At 34.0% G+C, this 21,846-nt stretch overlaps 1 protein-coding gene across 4 annotated transcripts in view; it reads left to right on the forward strand.

Annotated features, from left to right (window-relative positions):
* LRRIQ1 (leucine rich repeats and IQ motif containing 1) overlaps window positions 1-21,846 on the forward strand; it is a 104,714-nt gene that overhangs the window by 45,958 nt on the left and 36,910 nt on the right. For all 4 annotated transcript variants that reach the window (XM_019279921.3, XM_039571455.1, XM_039571456.1 and 1 more), the window contains 5 exons: window positions 7,252-7,341; window positions 8,056-8,180; window positions 8,781-8,879; window positions 9,226-9,311; window positions 18,265-18,366. In XM_019279921.3, coding sequence (XP_019135466.3) covers window positions 7,252-7,341; window positions 8,056-8,180; window positions 8,781-8,879; window positions 9,226-9,311; window positions 18,265-18,366 — 502 coding nt within the window. The remainder of the gene's footprint in view (window positions 1-7,251; window positions 7,342-8,055; window positions 8,181-8,780; window positions 8,880-9,225; window positions 9,312-18,264; window positions 18,367-21,846) is intronic.

Consider the following 21,846-nt stretch of genomic DNA (forward strand, 5'->3'; position numbering starts at 1 on the left):
AGAGCTTCCTTTGAACACTGTCAGGCTTAAGACAAAAATGCATTTTTAGAAAAGTTTAGGTAACATAGTCATGAATGACTGACATGAACTACAATAAGATTCAGACTTTTGGAGAGTTAATTATGTATGTAGATGTTCAACCTTTTATTTGAATGAAAACTTCTGTGGTCCTTGAAATTTCCATTGTTCATTTACTTTTCCACAATAAATTCTTTTCATAATTTTATTCACATTTGTGTAGAGCATACACATAGGTACATGTATTAAATATAAATATATATATATATATATATGCATTAGAATTTTAGAGATCAGCTAGTTTTCAAAGCTTGCTAAACAGTTAGGAAAAATTACATGTGGAAAAGACATCTCACAATAAAATTTACTTGAATGTTTTTATTAACAGAATGTGATTTTTCCGGTAATCATGAATATATCCTTCTTAGAAATGGACAACTATCCTTGTCCTCTCATTTTCCTGAAAGAATGCACTCTAATAATTAACCAGTTTTTGTCAGTCTATAAAATCTCTTGGGGTCAATTAATCATTGCAATGTTCTCTGGAATTCGTGTAATATTACTTTTTTTGGCTTGAAACTTTGTTTGGTTTTAGCAGTCATAAGAATGCAGTTGTACCCAGATTTCTTTTCTAATGTATATATATTGTCTTATATAAAGACAGGGTTGAAAAAGAAGCATTGCCAAAGGTTAAAATAACCTTTGTTAGAGTGCTAACCTATTTATCTTCAGCACATAAAATATGTGAAAAATACTGGAAGACAAACTCAGAGAAAAGGACTATTTTTTCTACTGTTTGCAGATCAGAGATATATTTTCTGTAAAATTTATATCCACTAAGCTATCGAACTAAAAAGATTTTATAATTTTTTTTATAATGTTGTTCAATGCATTTACATATAGATTTAAAATGTCAGAGTTTAGACTGAATTTTTGTACTACTGTAAGTGGAATAATAATGCATCTAATAGAAGATTCACTTTAGGATGTTCGTATCTGACATTTTCTTAGCTTTGGAAGTTTTTTATAAAGTATGGGTCTGAACTGATGTTCAGCTTCCTAACACTGAGTTAAGCTTTACACGTGAACTTGAGTTTCACGGAAAAGCTAGTCCATAGAGTAATCTGATTCCTCAAAGGACTGGATGAAAGAAAAGGCTAAATACAGAAATATATTCAGATCTTTAATTTCAAAGGAAGTTTTCAATCACAGTCTATCAACAATATACAAAAGAGCATAGAAAAGTGATCTGGTTCTTCTGTTTAAGCTATAAGAGCTGAAAATTTGTGGTTTCTTAAGAAATTTGTTAAAACTTATTTAGGATTTTAGAGAAGAAATTCCCAGCAAATACTCAGGCTTTGGCAGAAATGGAGTTTAGTTTAAAATGAAATTAAATATGTCGTCTTGGACTAGCATGGTATTTAAATGAAATGTCCTACAGTGTGAAATATGTTTGCCAGGAGCCAAGAGAGAAAGTTACAGCTTTCTGCCAGATGAAAGACAGTTCAGTGAGCTGGCTGTGAGTATCCAGAGGGTTAACCTTCAGCATAAGATCCTTCTGCCTCACCACGCCCCCTCCCAGTGGAAGCAAGTATTTAACCTACAGGATGTTTAACATCAGGAAAAGTAGTTCTTCATATGGAGTGTATTGGCCCAAAAGAATTTTTGTAAGCATATTTAAAATGGCGATAGAATGATGTTGAAGGTTCTGCCTTTCATTTTTCTTTGGTTTTAACTTTTTTATTGTCTTTCAGTGAACAAGATTTTAACTGCACTATTCAAATATACTCACTGAAAACTAGAAATCAAGGACATCACCAGCCGGAAGAACTGTATTCAAATTTGTATTCTGTAGAGAAGACTAATGGAAAGATTAATTCTGATTCATTTATTTATTTACTCTAATTATGTAGTATTCTTATTGAAAACAAATTTGAATGTGGAGAGGGCAGATACTTTGTAAAATCTGGTTGAAAAAGGGTTATTCCTCCTAAGGATGACGTTAATGGCCTGCCTCACAGAGGGGAGAAGAAGTACAGAAAAACATGTTGGATAAAACCAGGCAGGTGAACTGGATGGAGAGTGAATCTTTTTTTAAAAGCAGAGGATTCTGCACACAATTTCTATTAAATTTGAACATGGAAATACTGTTTCTAAAAGAAGATCCTTTTTCTTTTTCCCTTGCCATTCTTCCTGTTATATTGTAATGATCAGGAGCCAGTCATTACTCTGAGTTCATGGTGTGTTTTGGATGTTCGTTTTTTTCTGCTTGTCTATATTCTATTGGGTAATGTACTTGTTTTTATCTTAAAATACCATATAAATAAATGCACTATGTAAATATCAATAATTTTTTTTTTTCTGAATGCTCCCTGTCCTGAAAACAGTGAATGAGCAATGAGGAGATGAAAGAGGAAAGGAAAGAGGTATAAAGAGTTAGTTCTCCCTAATTTTCAAAGATAGTTTCACAGTTTTCTTAGGTGGTGATTCTGAGGTCCACCACGCATGGAAACCTGGGGTAGCTTCAGGTCCCATGGCATCCAGCATGATGCCCTTTTGAAGTTGATCTACAGCACTTTTGCAGTTATATCCTATAAGTGGTGTATATGATTTGCATTCTTTCTGGATTGACATAGAGATGACATGGCAAACACACTGACTATATAGTTATATTTGTCATTAGAAATTAGATTACTGTTTTAAAGTGATGAATATTTTCCTAGATTTTAGCAGAAAGTCCTTAAACCAGCAGTTTCCAAGGTCTGAAAGAATGTACTAAAGGAAGGATTGGCTTCATTGTGTCCAGATCTTTTCATTTTTTCCGTAACAACTGCTACTGAACTCTTCTGGAAGCAGAGTACTGATGTAGACGGATATTTGCTCTGACCAGAACAGAGTTGTTAGATGTCAAACGCTGGCCTTTCTTTTCAGCCTGTATTGTTAATGCCTTTTTGCATCCTCTACTTCAAACCATAGTACAGTTTCAGGAATTGGTTTGGTTTCTATTATGCTCTTGTGATCCTCCTTGATCTCAGAGAGATGAAAGGCAATATGTGATGGCATTATTCACAGTTTGGACAGTTACTTGTAGAAGTGCTTCAAAGTTGAGCATAAGTTTTACACTGTTCTGAGAACTACTTTTTGTTCATGGTGTAAATATGACTCAGAACAGCCCTAATTACATGTATAGTCATGATATATTATAAAAGATTATTTAGCTCCAGAATGTAATCAGAGCATATAAAAGATACCTAGGATTAGATTGTGTAAATAACGTTTGCACTAAAATTTGACTTTTCAGCAGCTCATTCAGACCCAATGAAAGTTAGTAGAACCATTCTCACTCACTTTGGTGATTGTAGGATTGAATTCTGTTTCTGAGACTACAGAAGTTTAATGCTTGATATAAATAGTTGTTACATTTTGCAAAGGAAACAATAGAGTAAATACCTGAAAAATGAAGGAGTAACAAAATGAAAAAGGCTATATATAATATGCCATGAAAAAAAAAAATCCCTAAACCTCCAGAGTTTATTAATGAGCTGCAAAATCAAAGCAGGAACCTTTTAGGAGTAGTCTCTCAAAGGATAAAAAATGCATTGTGAATCAGGATAAAAAGTTCTTGATCCTAATGGATAAATGGAAATAGCTAATAATATGAAAGTTTCATTATTAAAATGCAGAAAGAAAACCCCAACCTCAAATAGATTCACACCTCCGTCTTCTTGGAGAGTGGTATCATGGATAATTGTACTGTGTTTAAAATTTAAAAATTTGTTTAGAATGGATTAACAAAAAATTAGGTGTAACAAAAAATAGAAAGGTCTATGTATGTTTTGTGTGCTTGTGAAACTTGAAACTTTAAGTAATTAATACAGACGTTTTGAAACAAACACTGGAAATAAAGTATAGAGAATACAAAAGCATAAAAGATATCTTCAGATGAACTAATATGTGTTAACTGTATGTGATTTACACATATGTGTAAAGCCACATTGTATACCTCAGTATTTAAGAACTTCCTTTTATTTGGCTCTAGAAATAAATATAAATATAAATATAAATATAAATATAAATAGAAATAGAAATATAAATATAAATATGTTACATCTATAGCTGTTTATGTAGACCATACAATCAAAAACGGACATTTTATTTGCTTTGTAATTGATCTCAGATTGTTGTTTTTTAATCTTAGTGAACAATATCAGTACAAACAGATCTAGTTTATAGCCTTAGGTGTTGGTAAATCTGTCATAAACTTTTCATTAGGACTGTTTATAGGGAAGGTATGGACAGAAGTTTCTTGAGCTTAGTGCTGTGAAAATGTCCAGGGAAAACATAGTGGAAGGGTGTGTTTGAAAATCAATTATGTGTTTATTTTTGTGGACAAAGCAAATATCAGGCTGGTATATTTTTAGAATATGCTATACATTTGTAGGAGTACCAGATGTGCTTAATGATAAATCAGTTATCTTTTTTTTACTGTCTTGCATATTTATGTCTTTGTTTCATACTTTTATATTTTTACTGATATTTCTTTTCAACACGTAGGACACTGAAATACATTTTATAGGCTACAAAAGAAATAGAAACACTAGTAATATTAAGTTAATAAATGGCAAACACTACACTAGGAAAATATTAGTGAGAAAAGTTTCAACATAAATATTAAGAGTAAAGAACTTTAATTGGGTTATGGTACAACTATAAAGCAAAAGGATTCAACAGTGTACTGTTAAGTGATTCTTGTCCCAAAAAATTGGCTACACCTTTGGAGTGTTATTTCTCATGGAGATTTTTGGTTTGGTTTGGTTCTTCATTTGTTTCTTTGATTTTTTTTTTTTTTTTTGATTGGGTTGTCTGGGCTTTTTTTAATTGTTTTTTTTTTGGTTTTTTTTCTGTTACAAACTATTTCATCAGAGAAGTAAAAATTCAAATAGCTAGCATGCAGGCTTGGCCTGAAATCTGACATTAGAGCTTTGATAATACATTTGCTATGTAATACATTTAAGTACTCAGGTACTGTAATACATTTAAGTACTGTAATACTACTACTGTAATACATTTAAGTACTCAGGTAAATAATGGACACATCATTGTACGCACCAATTGAGTTGATTGTCATTTAAATTGTACAAGAAGTGGGAATCTACCTCTCTCCCACCTGATTCATTTGCAAATAGAGGAGGAAATAAATATTTCCAAAATCTGCTATTTTCGTATACCTATATATACCAGCACTATTGACTGGATTGTATGCCCAGACTTGGACAATAAGTGAAAAATTCTCATCTGAAAAGCTAAAAATATGATTTGCATAGTTCAGCTGAGAAGTAAATTTAAAGAGCACAAGAAGAAATAATATCTCTTTTCACTGAAAGTTTTCTGTCAGATGTTGCACCTTTTTCATAGCTTTTCTTTTTGACCATTCTGCTCATAGCACCCAGGCAATTAGAAAACTTGAATATATTGTAGCTTTGTCTCTGCTGAGATAAGAATTTGTCAGTCTTCTATGTTCAAATTGTACCAATGTCACATATTTAATTGATCCCCTTTGGGATTTGATTTACTACAGTCTGCTTTCTGGAATGTTTTTTTTTTTTAATGAAACTTGTGTGAAACTACCACTTAGTGGTTATCAACATAAGAGTAATCACATCACTGAGGAGAGATAAATTAGGGGGTGTAGGTAACTGTAAAAGTTAAGAATGTGTTACATTTTGTCGTATGCCTCTGCAGTTTATTTACATAGATTTCTTAAAATACCTGAGAGAGGAGTTATGATAAAATGGATAATGTTACATATTTATAATGAATTGAAATGTTGAGAGAGGAATGAGGAGAAGAGCAGTTATCTTTTAATAATGAGGGCATAAAATTTTTCCAGATTTATTAAATAAAGGAATTAAACCCAAAACATACTGTAATCAAACAGGGAATTCCAGAAGCAGGGAATCAACCAGATGTAGGAATTAATCCATTTTAAGACATGAAAATAAAATCAAAAATTATTATCTTTCTAAGCTTGGTCAGAATGGAAGCAGAAAGAGTGATCTTAGAGCCACCAAACCGAGTGGCCAGTACCTGAGGTAACCTTTCAAAACACCTGGAATATGATTCTTTTGTCTCTCAGAATTTCAAAGGCCTTGGAAGATCTTGTTCACTAATCAAAGGTCGTAAAAAAATACGCACAATAAGGTATCCAAACTTAGGATAATTTCTCAGGGTCAGAAATCAGTACAATCTGAAATATTTTATGCATGGGAGAAAGGTAGTCCAGTTTTATAAACTGGTCATTTTCAAAAGAATGAACCCCGGGCTCTTTGCTGTTGAAGTAAGAAGAACTGTAATGAGTGAGCCCTGTAAGTCAAGCCAAATTCTTCAGCAGTATTTACTTACTGTGTGGGAGTGATTTGCTTCTCTCACTTATCAGAAGATACTGAAAGGACATGTGGTAAAAAACCTCAAGGACCTATAAGAAAAATAAGTTATGGTTGGTGTTGAAACAAAGGTTTTGATCCGAGGTTGGGTTTGAAACAAAGTCTAGATTTTGTTTTTATGAAGGAAAACTGAATTCTGCTTTAACGTGCTAAGGATGCCAGTTAGCAATTAATTCTGTCACTCTTCTTCATTCCAACCATTATTTTAGTTTCCCACTTATTCCATCACATCAAAAATAAAACTGCTTAATTGAAGCATATAGCATTTACATATAGCATTTATTTTTTTAACCTTGCATTTCAATGAAAATTACTCACCAATTCAGTTCAAGAAAAGCAAGTTTGACAGAATCAGGCACCTACATCTGGACATAAAATACTCAATTAGTCAAAAAGAGCATGCAAAGCTCTTCATGTTCCTTATGCCTTTAAGTTTCTTGGGTCTGTATTTTTTCAAAGTTTTGCAGTCTTTTATAATAAGTTTGTTTTACTAACAATGTTGGAATAAAATTACAGGAATTTGAGAAGGAGGAGATGCGTCTTATTTACAAAACAAAACCAAAACCCTGAAAGGAGTTCCACAACCCACAAATACTCTTGATCTGATCTGTTTAAAATAAAACAGTACAGCACAGCATCTCCAAAGGTGCTTTGAGTGTGATTGCTCTGCAGGTGGCAGTTCTGATATACAACTTGAAAAGATGTACAAAGTATGTAAGACAATTTAAAAGAGTTATCAAAACTAAACTGATTTTGTCAGTGCACTATTTGACTTTGCTCATTCATGCAGGCTGCGTTAGAGAAGGAATGGCTAACTCTAGATTCCACCCGTTTCCCTTCAAAAACACTCCTGCTCTCAAACCAGCTGCACTGGCCAAAGGTAACATGTCACAGAAACAACTTAGTCTTCAGTCTTTATTCATTCCTTAAGGATATGCTATTTTGGGGTGATTAATATGACAATTTAGTGACTTAAAAACACAATTACTTTTAGAAGTCTCAGACTTCCTCCTCACGTCCAGATGCAATTTTTCTTTTAGATTTTCTTTCATTTGCTTAATTTTTTCTTTATTTTGGATTTATTTCAACGCTTTACTTCACAGTAGCAGAAAAAAAGATGATGTGCTTCATCTGCACATTTGGCAGTGGATTAAAAATTGCTAGTTGACAACCTACTTTAAAAATACTAAGATCTGCATTATATGACAACAGCTGAATGTTTTCAGAACAGCTAAAGGTCATCGAACTGTAATGTCTGCTAGATATTTGATAAACTTTGAAGTTTTGGCTTTTTGTTTTTGTAGGGTTTTCTATTCTTATTACAAGCATAGTATTACTAATGTTTTGTTTCCTACAATTAAGAGAAAGGAGTCTTATAAATGTACAATTTATTATATTTGGGGATGTTAAGTGTAAATAAAGTCACCTTTTTGTCCTATTTAGTTAGTCGAAAGTAAGGTCTGTAATGGACATGTAACCACTAAGAATCCTTTCAGTTATAGTGATAAACTTTGCAAACACTGGTGCAGGTTTTCCTGCACATTTTAAACAACTTTACAGGGACCATCAGCTGCATTCCTTGTCTTTCTCTTAGAAGTTTTCTAGGCCTTCAGATTCCAGTGAACATTCAGATAATTTGTCACTATTGCCACAAGAAGTTTGGCAGTCTGCTAATAGACCACATTCATACTCAGCAGAAAAAATCCATTTTCATGGCAGGTAAGTTAAACTATATATTTTTGAATTATATTTAGTTCATTTGGATTTGACAAAAATAAAAAGAAGAAGAGGCTATTTTCTGATGTTTTTGCAACTTTTGGTTAATGTGATATTACTGGAGTTAAAATGTATTTACTTGCTAAAACCAAATACATTAAATTCAGTTGTTATTTTTCATTGACTACCATAAATAGGAGTATAAGACTATATATGTGTAGTTTTATTTATTTAGGTTTGACTATCATAAGACTTCTATTTTTTTCACATGTTATGAAATAGATGTTGGAATAGAGATCTTTAAGACTAGATAAAGATTAAAAGGGATTTCTTACACAGCTGCATTCTGTGAAAGGACTGAAATATGCTTCAAGTAATTGAAATGTAAACATTTCAAATTGATGGCAGACTTTTATTACTCTCCAAGATAAAACCTTCACGAAGTATTAAAATTGGAATTTTTTTTGCATCATTTCCAAGCTTCAAAAGTGCCTTTAAAAGGCACAAACAAGTTGCAGAATAACAAAGGCTGCAAAATAGTGTAACCTCAGAGCCTTTCTTATTTACTTACCTTTCATTACTGCTTTTATACTTTGTTTCCAGGTCAGGGAAGGAAACAGTGTCATCACAGCTTTCTAACTGGAAAGAAAAAAAGAAGTTTTTACTTATGTCTGAAAAAGAAGAGAAAATATCAGAAGAATGGTATGTTAAGGTTTTTTGCTTACACAGTGGCTTCCAGGAATAGGTATGGTATAGTTGGCTGTTGCTGCTTGCTTTTTTTAAGTTCCACCTTTGGAGAATCTCTGTTTTCTACCAAAGTAAAAATGATTGTAATTATTTTTGTAAGTGTCTGGGAAACTATCTTATTAAGTTTCAATAATGTAATGTTAAGATAAGAATTGCAGCTATCTCTGTAATTCAGAAAGTTTCATACCATGGATCAGTACTACACACCAGTATTCTTTTTGAAAAGTGTATTATACAATAATATGCAGCTGGTGTAACATAATACATGTGATATATTTAGTAAGTTATTTTCTTCCCTTAGGGGTTTTAAGGATATTTCTACTGCACAGCTAATGCTGAAGAGGGCCCATAAAATGAAACCTAAAAAATACAGTAATAAATATTTAGGTAAGTCAACAGTTAAAATAATGGTTATATTGATGTAATTTTTCCATTCTTAAAATAGTGTCTCTCTTTTAAAAACTTCGCTTGTACAATATTAAACATTAATTTGAATAAAGATGGAGTGTGATTCAGTAAAAACAACTCATTTTAAATCAAGATATTTAGATTTTAAAAACCATTTTGAAGTTGAATATTTGACAGCTATGGTAAACAGAAATTTCATTTCTTCCTGTTCATGTATCTCTTTTTCTTGATGTGAGATTTATATTTCTGCATTTTGTGCTTCTCTTTGTATTTTCTTCTTGGGAAAATCTCAGGTTAAAATTATCGAATTATGCAAGAACTATTTATGAAAAAACCAGCTTGATATAGATAAAATTAAATCTTTAAATTTTTAAAATTATATATTTACTGTGGAAATAGATAAAGCTTATCCAGCCTCTCATCCAACTGTGTTCTGGTTCTTCTCAGATACTTCCAATGTCAATGAACCTTTCTTAGAGTCATTAATTGTTAATATGATATGCTAATAGAAATGTTGCTGGAATATATTAATGAACATATTAGTCATATATTGATAGTACAAGAAACATTTAAACATTTATGACCCTATTTGACAATAGGACCTAACACTAAATGGTTTTTAGAAAATGCACCCTTATATACCTATATTTTGTATCACAAGCTACACTCTTCTGCGTAACTTTGCAAAACTCTACTGTATTAAGTGTTGAAAATATTGAAAGATGTTTTGCTCTTTGAAGGGCAAAAATCAGCCTACAGATATATTTCAGCAAAGCATTTTTCTGTGTAATCTTTTCTACTTTCAATACCGTGCCTATGACGAAGACTAAATGTGACAAAAATGACCTATAGTTAAAAAAAAAAAAAAAAAGGGGTAGGTGACAAAAAGACAAGTAATCAGCAAACTGTGCTTTGTGGAAATGAGAGTATATGGATAGGAGGTTAAAGTTATTATATTTAAATCTTCATAGCTTTTCATGGTGCCCTACCATGTTACCTTATTAAAAAAAAAAAAAAGCAATAAGTATTTGGTGTGCAGCTGAGTTCTTAATATATATTCCATTTTTTTGGCCTCTGCATAATTTTTCAATGAATAAAACTTATTAGGTTATATCTTCTTTCCTCCATATGCTGTCTGTCTTATGTTAGTAATTAATCCAGTCATAAATGTCTGATTGAGCATATCAAATTTGCTATCCTATTTTTGTTGTAGTTCTAATGGATTTCTTGGATATGTTTATGTTCACTTTGTTCAGATTATTCAATATGATGTATGGGTGTTGAGCTTTTTAATGTAATGCTTGGAATATTCTCAAAGTACATTGCTAGTTTTAAAAAAATTGAAAAAACTTTTGCCCAATGTTTTTATAGTTTCAAATTTTCTCCTCTTGACACTACCTCATATAGAATTTTTTTGTCTTTCTGACTATTACATCAAACACAAAAATAACCTGTGTATATAATTTGCCTGTATGGAGTTCTCTGTCTGTCATTAAAATCACAGGGTTTTTTTCAGATGAACAGAAAGCATAGTTTCCAGAACCAAAAAATGTGACTGAAAATATTTCGCCCCATCCCGTTTAAGTAAAAAGGTTATCAAGCTGACTATTCTTTCTCATACAGCCCACTGACAGCCAGTCCTTCCCTGGTCAGTAAGGACCAAACGGATATTATCAATCAAAACAAGTATTTTTATATTAAATTGATCTTAAAGCTCTAATCTTGTACTAAAAAATGATGCTGATCAAATATTCTCCACGTGAGAAGAATCTCCGCATATATAATTATGTTTTCCATCAGGTACATCCTCTGAAAGTGATGAGAGTAAATCAGGGTCTTTTTGAGAGTCTGGTAGAACAGAGGGACTTTTCAGCATTTCAATTAGAGCATATAGACCTTATCCTGAGGCTAGCCTGCTCCAGATCAGGAAACTGCAACCAGACCCATTAGGCTGCCAGTATCTTTCTCTGTGTGGTACAGCTCATGCTAGGTTACTTTTAGCAATTTGAGTGTAACTAGGGAGAGAGAGTTCACAGTCTTAGGCAATGGCTTTGAGTTTAACCCTGCTGAAGCAGGAATTCCAAAAGAGATTTTATTCCTTCTAATATTTAAAAGCAGACAGAAATTTATATGAATAAGTAGATGTCAACATTGTCTTTTAGTGTTTCCATAGAAGTTACCATCCTATCGCCTTCATTTCCACTGAAATGAGGTTCGTTTATCTTGTACTTACTGATGCTGAATATGGAAGGTTGTAGGATCTAGTTTTAGCAATACTATTTCTGTTCTTTCTTTTGAATTTCCAGGTCTTCAGTGTCATAATTAAAACTGTTTCCTTTTTAGCTTTCTAATTTAAAGTAGTTGAACATATGCTAACTACAAGAAAATAATTTTGTTTGTGAGAAAGATTCATAACCACTAGAAAGTAAGTAACAAGCATCCACTGGATGGAAGGAATTATAAGGTATAAAGAAGCAATGTTCTATGTTATATCTACTCACGCATCTGACTTAGAAGCAAAACTTTTTTTGAGAAAATGCAAAGCAACAACTCTAAAGGTTCTAGATACAAATAAATGATAAGATATTCACATTAAACTGATAGCTTTTACATTGAGATTTCAGTATAACCCCAAACATCTTTTATATACTGTTGATCATTCTGTGTAAGGATCTCATTACTTGCAGGTAATGATAAGGTGTTGATGGAACTTCTAGTAACAAACTAGCTGTCAGAGTATGTTTTCTGCTTCCATATGCTATCAAACTCCTTTGCCTTAGACCTGAGATTCACAAATGCAAAGTGTTAAATCAGCTTGCATTCAGAGAGTTATACAGTTGCTCTTTAATATTGTCAAGACGTCTGCTGGATTGGAACTTGGACTGGACAGCCTTGAACAGCTTTGATTCTTAACATACTCAGGTGTGGACATGTTTTCCTTTTTATTTTCCATATAAAACATTTGTCTTCTACTAGTGCAACAGTGATGGTATTCATTTGATAATTATAGAAGTCCACATCTGAGTTAGTCATCTGCATTGTTTTATGGAAATAAATTTCCTCTTAAAATATAATTCAAAAACAGACCACTTGAGTCTCACTGTAAAAGCACTTACAGTTCTCCATTGCCTAGACACACAACCTAGAGTGACTTGCTGAAGTACAGAGTTAAACTCTAGATATGTAGAAATTGAGAAGTGTCTTACCTCATGTGTCTGGCCACATACCTTCTCAATATAGAAAAAAATACCAGAAAGTGCACTGAATCCTGGGGTTTGTATTACAAGGGAGAGCTTAAAGTAGCATAGCCTTATAATATGGAATGATTCAGGCAAGGCTGATATTGCAACTGATCAGTCCCACCAACTCATGGCCTTAAGGCCTGTATGCCCTAATCCACTACTGCTCCGTATGCTTGTTTATGTAGTTAAAGTTGTGGCCTGTATTTTAATGATACCAAGTGTATGCTGTGTCTGAAGACATTATTGTGCCTCACTGTGCTTAAGTGACTCATAACAATCCTAGCTTCCTGAAGATGTCTTGGTACAATAGTACCAAATTTCTTCCTTAACTTGTAATTTCCTTGGTTCTGTGGATTTTATATTAGCCTCTCATAGTTAACTTCTTTTAAGATGGCTGAAAGCTTGTCTCTCCTACACTGGTGTATCACTTCTTGTTTAACCTTTTCCTCTCCAAAAAATGTTCTCTTGTCAGTGGATCAGGCCCAGCCAGCATGGGTTTAGAGAAAGCAGGTCCTGCTTTGGCCAACCTGATCTCATTTTATGACCAGGTGACTCACCTGTTGGATGAGGGAAAGGCTGTGGATGCTGTCTACCTGGACTTCAGTAAAGCCTTTGATACTTCCTCCCACAGCATTCTCCTGGAGAAGCTGGCTTGGACAGGTAGACTTTTTGCTGGATTAAAAAGTGGCGGGATGGCCAGGCCCACAGAGCGGTAATGAATGGTGCTCCCTCCAGTTGGCAACTGGTCACTAGTGGGGTTCCCCAGAGCTCAGTATTGGGGCTGGACCTGTTCAATATCTTATTCAATGATCTGGAGAAGGGGATTGAAGGCACCCTCAGTAAATTCGCAGATGACAATAAGTTGATCTGCTGGAGGTCAGGAAGGCTCTACAGAGGGATCCGGACAGGCTGGATTGATGGGTCAAGGCCAATTGCTTGAGGTTCAACAAGGTGAAGTGCTGGGCTCTGAACTTGGATCACAGCAACTCCGGAAAGTTCTGTGGGTTTGGGAAACAGTGGCTGAAGAGCAGGCCAAAGGAAAAGGACCTGGGGATGCTGGGTGACAGCAGCTCAACATGAGCCAGTGTGCACCCACATGGCTGAGAAGGCCAATGGCATCCTGGCTTGTATCAGAAATAGTGTGGCCAGCAGGACCAGGGCAGTGATTGTCCCCCTGTACTCAGCACTGGTGAGGCAACACTTTGAGTGCTGTGTCCAGTTGTGAGCTCATCACTACAAGAAAGACATTGAGGTGCTGGAGCATGTCCAGAGAAGGGCAACAAGGCTGGTGAAGGGTCTGGAGCACAAGTCCTACGAGGAGTGGCTGAGGGAGCTGGGGATGTTTAGCCTGGAGAAAAGCCTCAGGGGAGACCCCATCACTCTCTACAACCACCTGAAAGGAGGCTGTAGCCAGGTGAGGGTCACTCACTTCTCCCAGGCAACCAGCATCAGAACAGGAAGAAATGGCCTCAAGCAGTGGGGAGCTTCAGGTTGGACATCAGGAAGAATTTTTTCACTGAAAGTGTAGTTAAGCATTGGAACAGGCTGCCTAGGGAGATGGTGGAGTCACCATCCCTGGAAGCGTTCAAGAAATGAGTGGATATGGCACTTAATGCTATGCTTTAGTTGACCTGGTGGTGTTTGGTCAAAGACTTGATGGTCTTGGAGGTCTTTTCCAACATTAATGATTCTATGATTCTATGGTAATACTTGATGCCAGATAGGAAGGGAAAAAAAAAGGTAAAAAGCAGCTGAAGTGGACCTTGATCACTAGAACCAGAACACAATGATAAAGACATTTCATAGAGGTCAGCAAATATTTTTTAGTTTGAGTTTAGAATTTTAGACAGCAATGCAATAATTAAAAATGAAATAAAAAACAATAAAAAACTCAACCCACCTTCCTCAAACCCACAGCCCCAAAAGAGATGTCTTAACAGTCAGAACAAAAATTTGAGCATATTATTATTCTGTATTACACATTACATAAATGACCACTGATCTATATTAGTAACAGAAAAAAAAGCTACTTTTGTTCTGACTGTCAATTCCGGGTAGCAGTATCTTCTGGGAACTCCAGCCATGGATGATTTGCAGTTCTAATTCCTGTGCCATTATGGAACAAAATCTAGTCTTTCTTCCAAATGAATTTACATTACAGATAAGCATCTGTTGCTGTGTGCTACTTTGTCTTAGGATCTCTTTAAAGTTGTCACATTATGTTTATGTTTTCCTAATTACAGGTATTCCACAACAAAACTGAATGGCAAACATTTTAATTTTTCAGTTTCACATGTTAACGAGAAGTTTAGGAATGTGGTGCAAGATCAGGCAGTAACTATTCCTTCCATATTTTTTCCATAACATATCTTGTGTTTGTCCAACTTAACTTCTATATATGGAGGCAGCCAAGGAATGTGCATTAAATTATCTCCCTGGTTTCTAGATTGCAAGCACAGACCATCATCTAATAAGCCACATTTAAATGAGTGTGCCAGAATCCAGGAAGATATTTCTATGATTTTGAACTATTGGACTCTTTCACAGTTCTCTGTGAAATCTAAAACATTTGATTGCTTGTCATCAAAGCATACATGGAGTTCATTTCCCTAGCTCACTCAGAGACTGAAAAGCACTAGTATTATGAAGTAATCTATGTAATATTGCCTACACTTGGGACTAGATAAAGAAAAGGACTCATTTTTAATAACAAAAGAGCTGTAGGCAATGGTTGAGGTGATCCAGGTAGGTACAAATTCAAGTATTCTGGCACTGTGTTAAATCCATGTAAATTCTTTTAAGTTATTTTGTAAAGATTCAAAGACAAATCTTCTGATGGAAATCTCTTAGAAGAACAATTTCCATTATTTACCCTTCTTCCCAGTTCACGATATCTTTACTGCTGATATCTTTGTGCACAGATAAATGTTTGAGAAATCTAACTTGGGAATAATTATTCTGTGTGACTTCACCAAAAATCTTTGGTACAGTTTAACTTTGGACTTGGTGTTTCCATAGAATTGGGTGGGAGGTTGGATGAAGGAAAGATGACATTTTTAAAACATTTTGGACTGATGTCAATAGACCCACAAAAGGAAAAAAATTATTATTTCAGGAATTATTTTAAATTAATCAAAGTTACTTTGGAAATTTTCAATTGCGTTTTGTCTTAAGACATTTTATTTGATTTTGTCGCTTTGTCTTTGGTCTTCTATTAAAGAAAGACATTTTTTGTAACTAGCATAAAGCTGGAAGAAGTTAGAAGTCTTCTTGTCAACACTGTGTGCTGGATGTTGGAAAAATTACAATTATAAAAAATTTTATTTGTACATTTTTATCCATGTGTAGGACTTGTATGGCCATGTATCTTAGAACTATACAAAAGACAATAATAATTCATGCTTAAAATATTTTTTACAACTTCTATTATCTAAAATTTCAAGGATAACTTTTAAAGTATAATGTAATACAATTTCAAGGTATTTAAATCACAAGTGTTACTGTGATTCACTCTCCTAAGCATTTGCTACCCTGACAAACACTAGTCTGGCACAATTTTATTTTGGTTGGAAGGCTACTTTATCCATTTATACAGAGTGAAAGAATCTCCAAACCTAGCAATCCAATTTGTGAATAAAGTTATCCCATTATCAGAATCATTCCAATAATCCACCTTTGAAACTAATGGAGCTAATCATTATTTATTTTGCACCTTGGATAGTTCCATTTAATTTAGGTAGTAAAAGTGAGTTAAAATTACTTTAAATATAACATCCTCTGGCTTAATCTGAAAGCTATAACCATCCTACAACCATGTGAGAGAGGCTCTTAGACAATTTGAAATAACAAAGGTGCCACTGATTCTGCCTTGTGAGGTTGGCATGGCCTATATTACTCCCTCCCCACTTGCCACAATTCCTTCATTAGTCAAATTTGCTGCTTTATGAGAGGTTAGCACCGTTAAGAACGCTCTGTCAACCACATGCTGCTGCAGTGTGGGCCAACCAAGAATACTGTAATGTCTTGATGTGTTTTGCCAATGCATTATCTCTTAGAGTGCCACACCCCGTTTGAGATCTTCTCCAGGCTTGTAATTGATCTTCCCACTCTTTGGGGAAAAGCTGAGCTCTTAGGATCCCTTTATGTTCCATTAGTTTGTAATTGAAGTGTCTACTACAGCTATAGGGGTCTAGTCGAAACCAACTTTACAAACTGTTGTTAAAATTCATAAGAAGTTGCCCACCAGCTTAACAGGACATACTGGTGCTTTATTTCTAGAAATAAGAAAACCAACAACAAAAAAGCTCTTTATTATCATGGTCCTATAAACTCTCTCAATAAACACTTTTAAGGTCATGTAACAGACTCAAAATGAAGCACCAGACATAACTCGTCATTTCAGTATATTCTGTCTGAATGCTCTTTGAGTCTTTCCATAACCTGTTTTCCTGCTCTATCTGTTCTGGCAGTGTCTCACATACTCATTTTTGCTACACATGCATTCTTTGTGAAAATTTAGATCCTTCCCTTGACATTTCTACTTTCTTGATAAACTCCATTGGTTTTTTTCTCCTCATTACTAATTTCTACCCTTTTCAGACAGTTTTTAGTCATCTTTGTTGACAAGCTTCTTCTGCCTCATTGTTTCTCAGATATTCCTGAGATATGTCTGCTTGGGCTACTGTCTTCTTTTAACCATGTCAAATGTATTTATTTTATCTTTTCTTTGTCATTCTGCTACTCATGTTACCTTGCTCCGTGGCATACCTACAAAACTCTCTATACTTTACTTGTCATTGTGTATCTGCTTTTGTTTCAACATTCTTTTCAGTCCCTATTTTTTTTTTAATATATCACTGGTTTATTGTGCCCAGAATTTTCACATTCCTTCTAACACACTGTTTCCCTTAAACTCTTACTTTCCTCCTATGCCAAGCAAAAAATTCTTCCTTCATGTCAGAAATAACATGTGAAAATCACCTCTCCTGACTAGTGTGGTTTTTCATCAGTTTAGCTTTTGTTAATTAAACTTTTTTTTTTTTTTTTACCAGTCAAGGAACGTCTTATCTAGGTTTAGATACAAATCTCTGCTCTTCTTTACTTCTTTGCAAACTTTTAAAAGTAACAGTAAAGAAACTAATCAAGATGTCATACTTCAGCATATAAATGAGTCTACAGACTTCTGGGGTATTTTTTAATTTCAGTCAGGATGGAAGATGGAGGAAGACTAACTTATTGTCTACAAGCGTAGTCTTAAAAAATAAGCTGCCTCCTGTTAACATTTTTTAGGTGTAAATGTCTTGATTTAGACTGCTGAATAATTCTGGACCAAAGCTTTTAGAAACAGTGCTTGACATGTATCCTGTTACTATTTCTGCTTTAATTTCAAGCTTTAAAACAAGATTTTTAAAAAAATATTTTCTGCAAATATATGCTTCAGAGTTTATTTTTAATTTGGAGATGAGCGAGCTAAACGATCAACAGTGTTAAAATCCTGCAAAACAATGACTTTGATTCTCAGTTGCGTGTGTATTTATCTGGCTTTATTTTAGAAAGTGTAATCCTTTGTGAATATAAAACCTACTTTTAAAGGTATTTTCATTTATTAAGTGGCTAAAAGGTGAAAAACTGCTTGAAGGAATGAATGAGCCAGGTCTGACCTTTGATTTTAACTTGTTCTTGTCATCTAGACCCAGCTGTGTGCCTGGCGTTGTTCAAAAACAATGAAAATAAACATCTCCCTGTGAAACCACCAGGGAAGACGCAGCCTATAAATGCTGGATACTTTGAAGGTATGAACAACTATTTCATTTTATGCATATAAGCATATATATCTTGCAATGTATTTTAAACAGGCCTACTCGAAATATAAAACAATATGCACAAATAGAAGAAGCCAGAAGTTTAAGGACCTTATCTGTTCCTGGGTATCTCAAGTTACAGCAGTGAAACATTTCAATTTCAATTCATTGTGGATAGCAGGAGGTGCTCCTAGAGCTTAATTCATAGGGAGATGGAGCCTAACTTATTTATTTCTTGTTTTATTATTAAATCTTCATCATAAAAAATGTCAAAGCATGTCACAGAGATATAAAATATGAAGTACTCGAATAAAACTTTATAAATTAAATATCACTTCAAATTCTTCATTTAATTGTCACCTTTTCTGAGGCTAGCCATTAACTCCTAAAAATCCTTAACATATTTTTTCAAACGTACTTTCATAACTATTCCTCAAAAATCCACCATTGGACAGAAGGGAAGGAAAGAAGATTTAGCATGTAAATATAAAATTTGTTTTCCACAAATATTTAAACACTGATATAGCTCTTTTACTCTCCTTGGTTTCTGTACAATTAGAATAAGGCCAAGTCCATATAAAATGCCCTTGTTGTAAGAAGATAATCATCTCCAGAGACATCATTCTATATTTTTTTGATTCCTCCTGCAACTCATTAGTGTACTCAGAAAGTTCTCACCTCTATCTTTTTATCTTTTTCAAAGACATAGTCACATGCTAGCTGATCTGTTCCTAATTTCACAAAGTAAAATTACAAATTATAGTGTATTAAGATTCGCTGTATGAGGATAAAATTAGAACATGTCTGAGACAGGTGTGAAATGAATATGAATATACCTGAACTGCAATTCAGTCAATTAACCTAGCTGTATGGAAGCCTAGATTTGCCCCACCTTCATAAGTCCATGCTCAAATTTGTTTGGAAACAATTCTTGGTAAATTCTGAAGAGGAAATATTTTTGCACTATTATTTGCCTTAGATCCAAGCATGAATTTACCTTGACTATAGCGAATCTGTGTATACTGCACCTGATTGAGCATTCCCATTCTCATATATGTTTTTGTGGCATATGCTTATATATGTCAGAATGCATCATATGCAGAAGAAACAGAAGATGCAGGCTGCCTGTGAAAAAGTGAATGTCCAAGACTAGAAACAATAGTAGGAATGTTCAAAACCATGTCAGAGATAAGCCTGATTACAGGTTCAGTACCCTAAAGTCAGTGTAGGTTTAGCCTAGCTTTCCTGCCACCAGTTTATCTGTTCCTGCCTGGAAACATTTCCCTTTGATTTGAAAAGCCAATGTACGCGTTCTAAATATTACTGAAGTTATTTTTTGGATTTATGGAGAGAAGGTACCGAGGCAGATTGGATATCAAAAGGCAAGCATAGTGGTGGTACTCTTTAATTATCTTTCATTTCAAAGACCATTTTACTTCTCTGGCCAGCTCATAAGCAGAAACTTTTTTTCACCACTCATGGATGCTCACATGCAGACTGCTGAGCCTTCAAAAAGACAAGCAATACTTTTCTGCTTGACCAGAATGTAAAATTGTCCTTCTACCAGAGGCATTGCTACTTTAGACATTATGTCCAGAAAATTCTAGGTTGGGTATTAGAAGCAGTGTGCAACACAGAACATTTATTTGTATGTATGTGAGATATCATCAGACAGAACTAAGAGTTTCTAAATTTAGAATTAATAACTCTTTGCACCTGCATAGTAACTTCACAGAGTTGTGGTATCAGTGATGTCTTCCCTTGTTTCCCATTTTCCCTCTCACCTTTTGAATGTTTCTTCCTCTTTTGCCTGCAATAGATTTCTTTGGGTCTGTTCTGTTAGTGGAGTTCTTTCTGTGAGAAGAAGGTGGAATGTTTTCACTCTGCATCCATAAATCTTGTGGTCATTGAATTTTAAGTCGAGAGAACCCAGACCTTTCCTTTGCATGGTGAAAATAAACTTCCTCCATTCAATCCTTTTACTTCCACAGACTGGTAGTGAGTCCTTGGGTAGAAAATTTGAATTCCAAACCATCTTCTTCATGAACAAATAAATAAATTAAAAAAAAAAAAAAGCACATTCTATATATTCCTTCTTTATTTCTTTAAATTAGGAAATGGAGGGGAGAAGTCATAGCATCAACAGCAAAACAGCAAGTACACATGTGTTATCTGTTAAATAACAGAATCACTACTTTTGAAAGGGGATGCCCTGGGAAGTGAAACAATTAGAACAGTTTTAGATTTTCAAACTGGAACACATCATGGTAATGAATATTTAAGAAGAAATCTAGTTAAAATGTATGATGAATGTCTTTTGTCTTCATCGTGGTTTTGTGTGTAAGAGTACAAACAAAAAGGAATAGAAGCATAAGAGGTATAAAAATAGAGTGAAAAGGAATGAGTTTAATATCTGATGCTTTTGTGTTCCTGAGATTATTATTCTGTCCTAATTTGCCTTCTTACTTTCCTGGTACAAAAGTTTTGGCAAGTTGATATGCAATATGTTGATAACAACTTTTGAAAATTTGTACATAACTTTAATCCCATAGGATAATGCATGCATCTCTAAGTTGACTTACACATTGTAGGAAAATACATTTTCAAAAATTGAGTTATTTTTTCAAAATATTCAAAATTTATTCATAAATTTTTATTAAATTTTGGATGAGTCATCATGCTTTACTCACTGATATTAGACAAATCTCCACCAGGGACCATTATTTCACATTTGTATCCCAGTAGCACACAGAAGTTAGTCAGAAATAAACCCTTTTGTAATACACACCTTATGCCTACAGCATGAGGAGATATTGTTCTCACAAAGAAGAGTTTACCATTTAAAAATACAAGCAGCATGTGAAGGCACAAACCATGGGAATGTAATTCAATGCATTACTGTATATATATGTCAATACATTTACATACAACACGTGTCTATACTCACACAAATATATAAGCATATACCATAAGTGGGTGTAATAATTCAATAAGCATAGCACTTATGACTTTTTATTTGTATATTTTGAAAGGAAAGTAAATTATGAACAATTACTGTCTGGTGTAATTACTAGTATCAACATGCATTTTGTAATCCTAACACATTCTGTCAGATGCAGTTTCAGTTTCTTTAAAATTAATGCATGTGGTCATTGTATTGTGGATACATTAAAACTATTATTTAAATAAAAATATATTTGAATCTTTATTATATATTGTGACATTAACTTGAGTAGGTTGTAAAGTAAGCCATAGAATATGCAAGTGTAAATACGTATTTACTCTTTCTTTTAACAAACTATACCCTGATCAAAAACCTGAAGACAGATGAAAGCCTGACTTGAGGTATTCCTGATGATTTGCTGGACGTTTTCTGGGACTGTGTATATTACACTGCGCTCATTGGTGTGATAAGGATGTGCCTCCATCATGGTTGTTGAGTTTCATTTAGTGTCAGGTAGCTGACAAACA

Source organism: Corvus cornix, chromosome 1A (genome assembly GCF_000738735.6).
Source record: "Corvus cornix cornix isolate S_Up_H32 chromosome 1A, ASM73873v5, whole genome shotgun sequence".
NCBI lineage: Eukaryota > Metazoa > Chordata > Aves > Passeriformes > Corvidae > Corvus > Corvus cornix.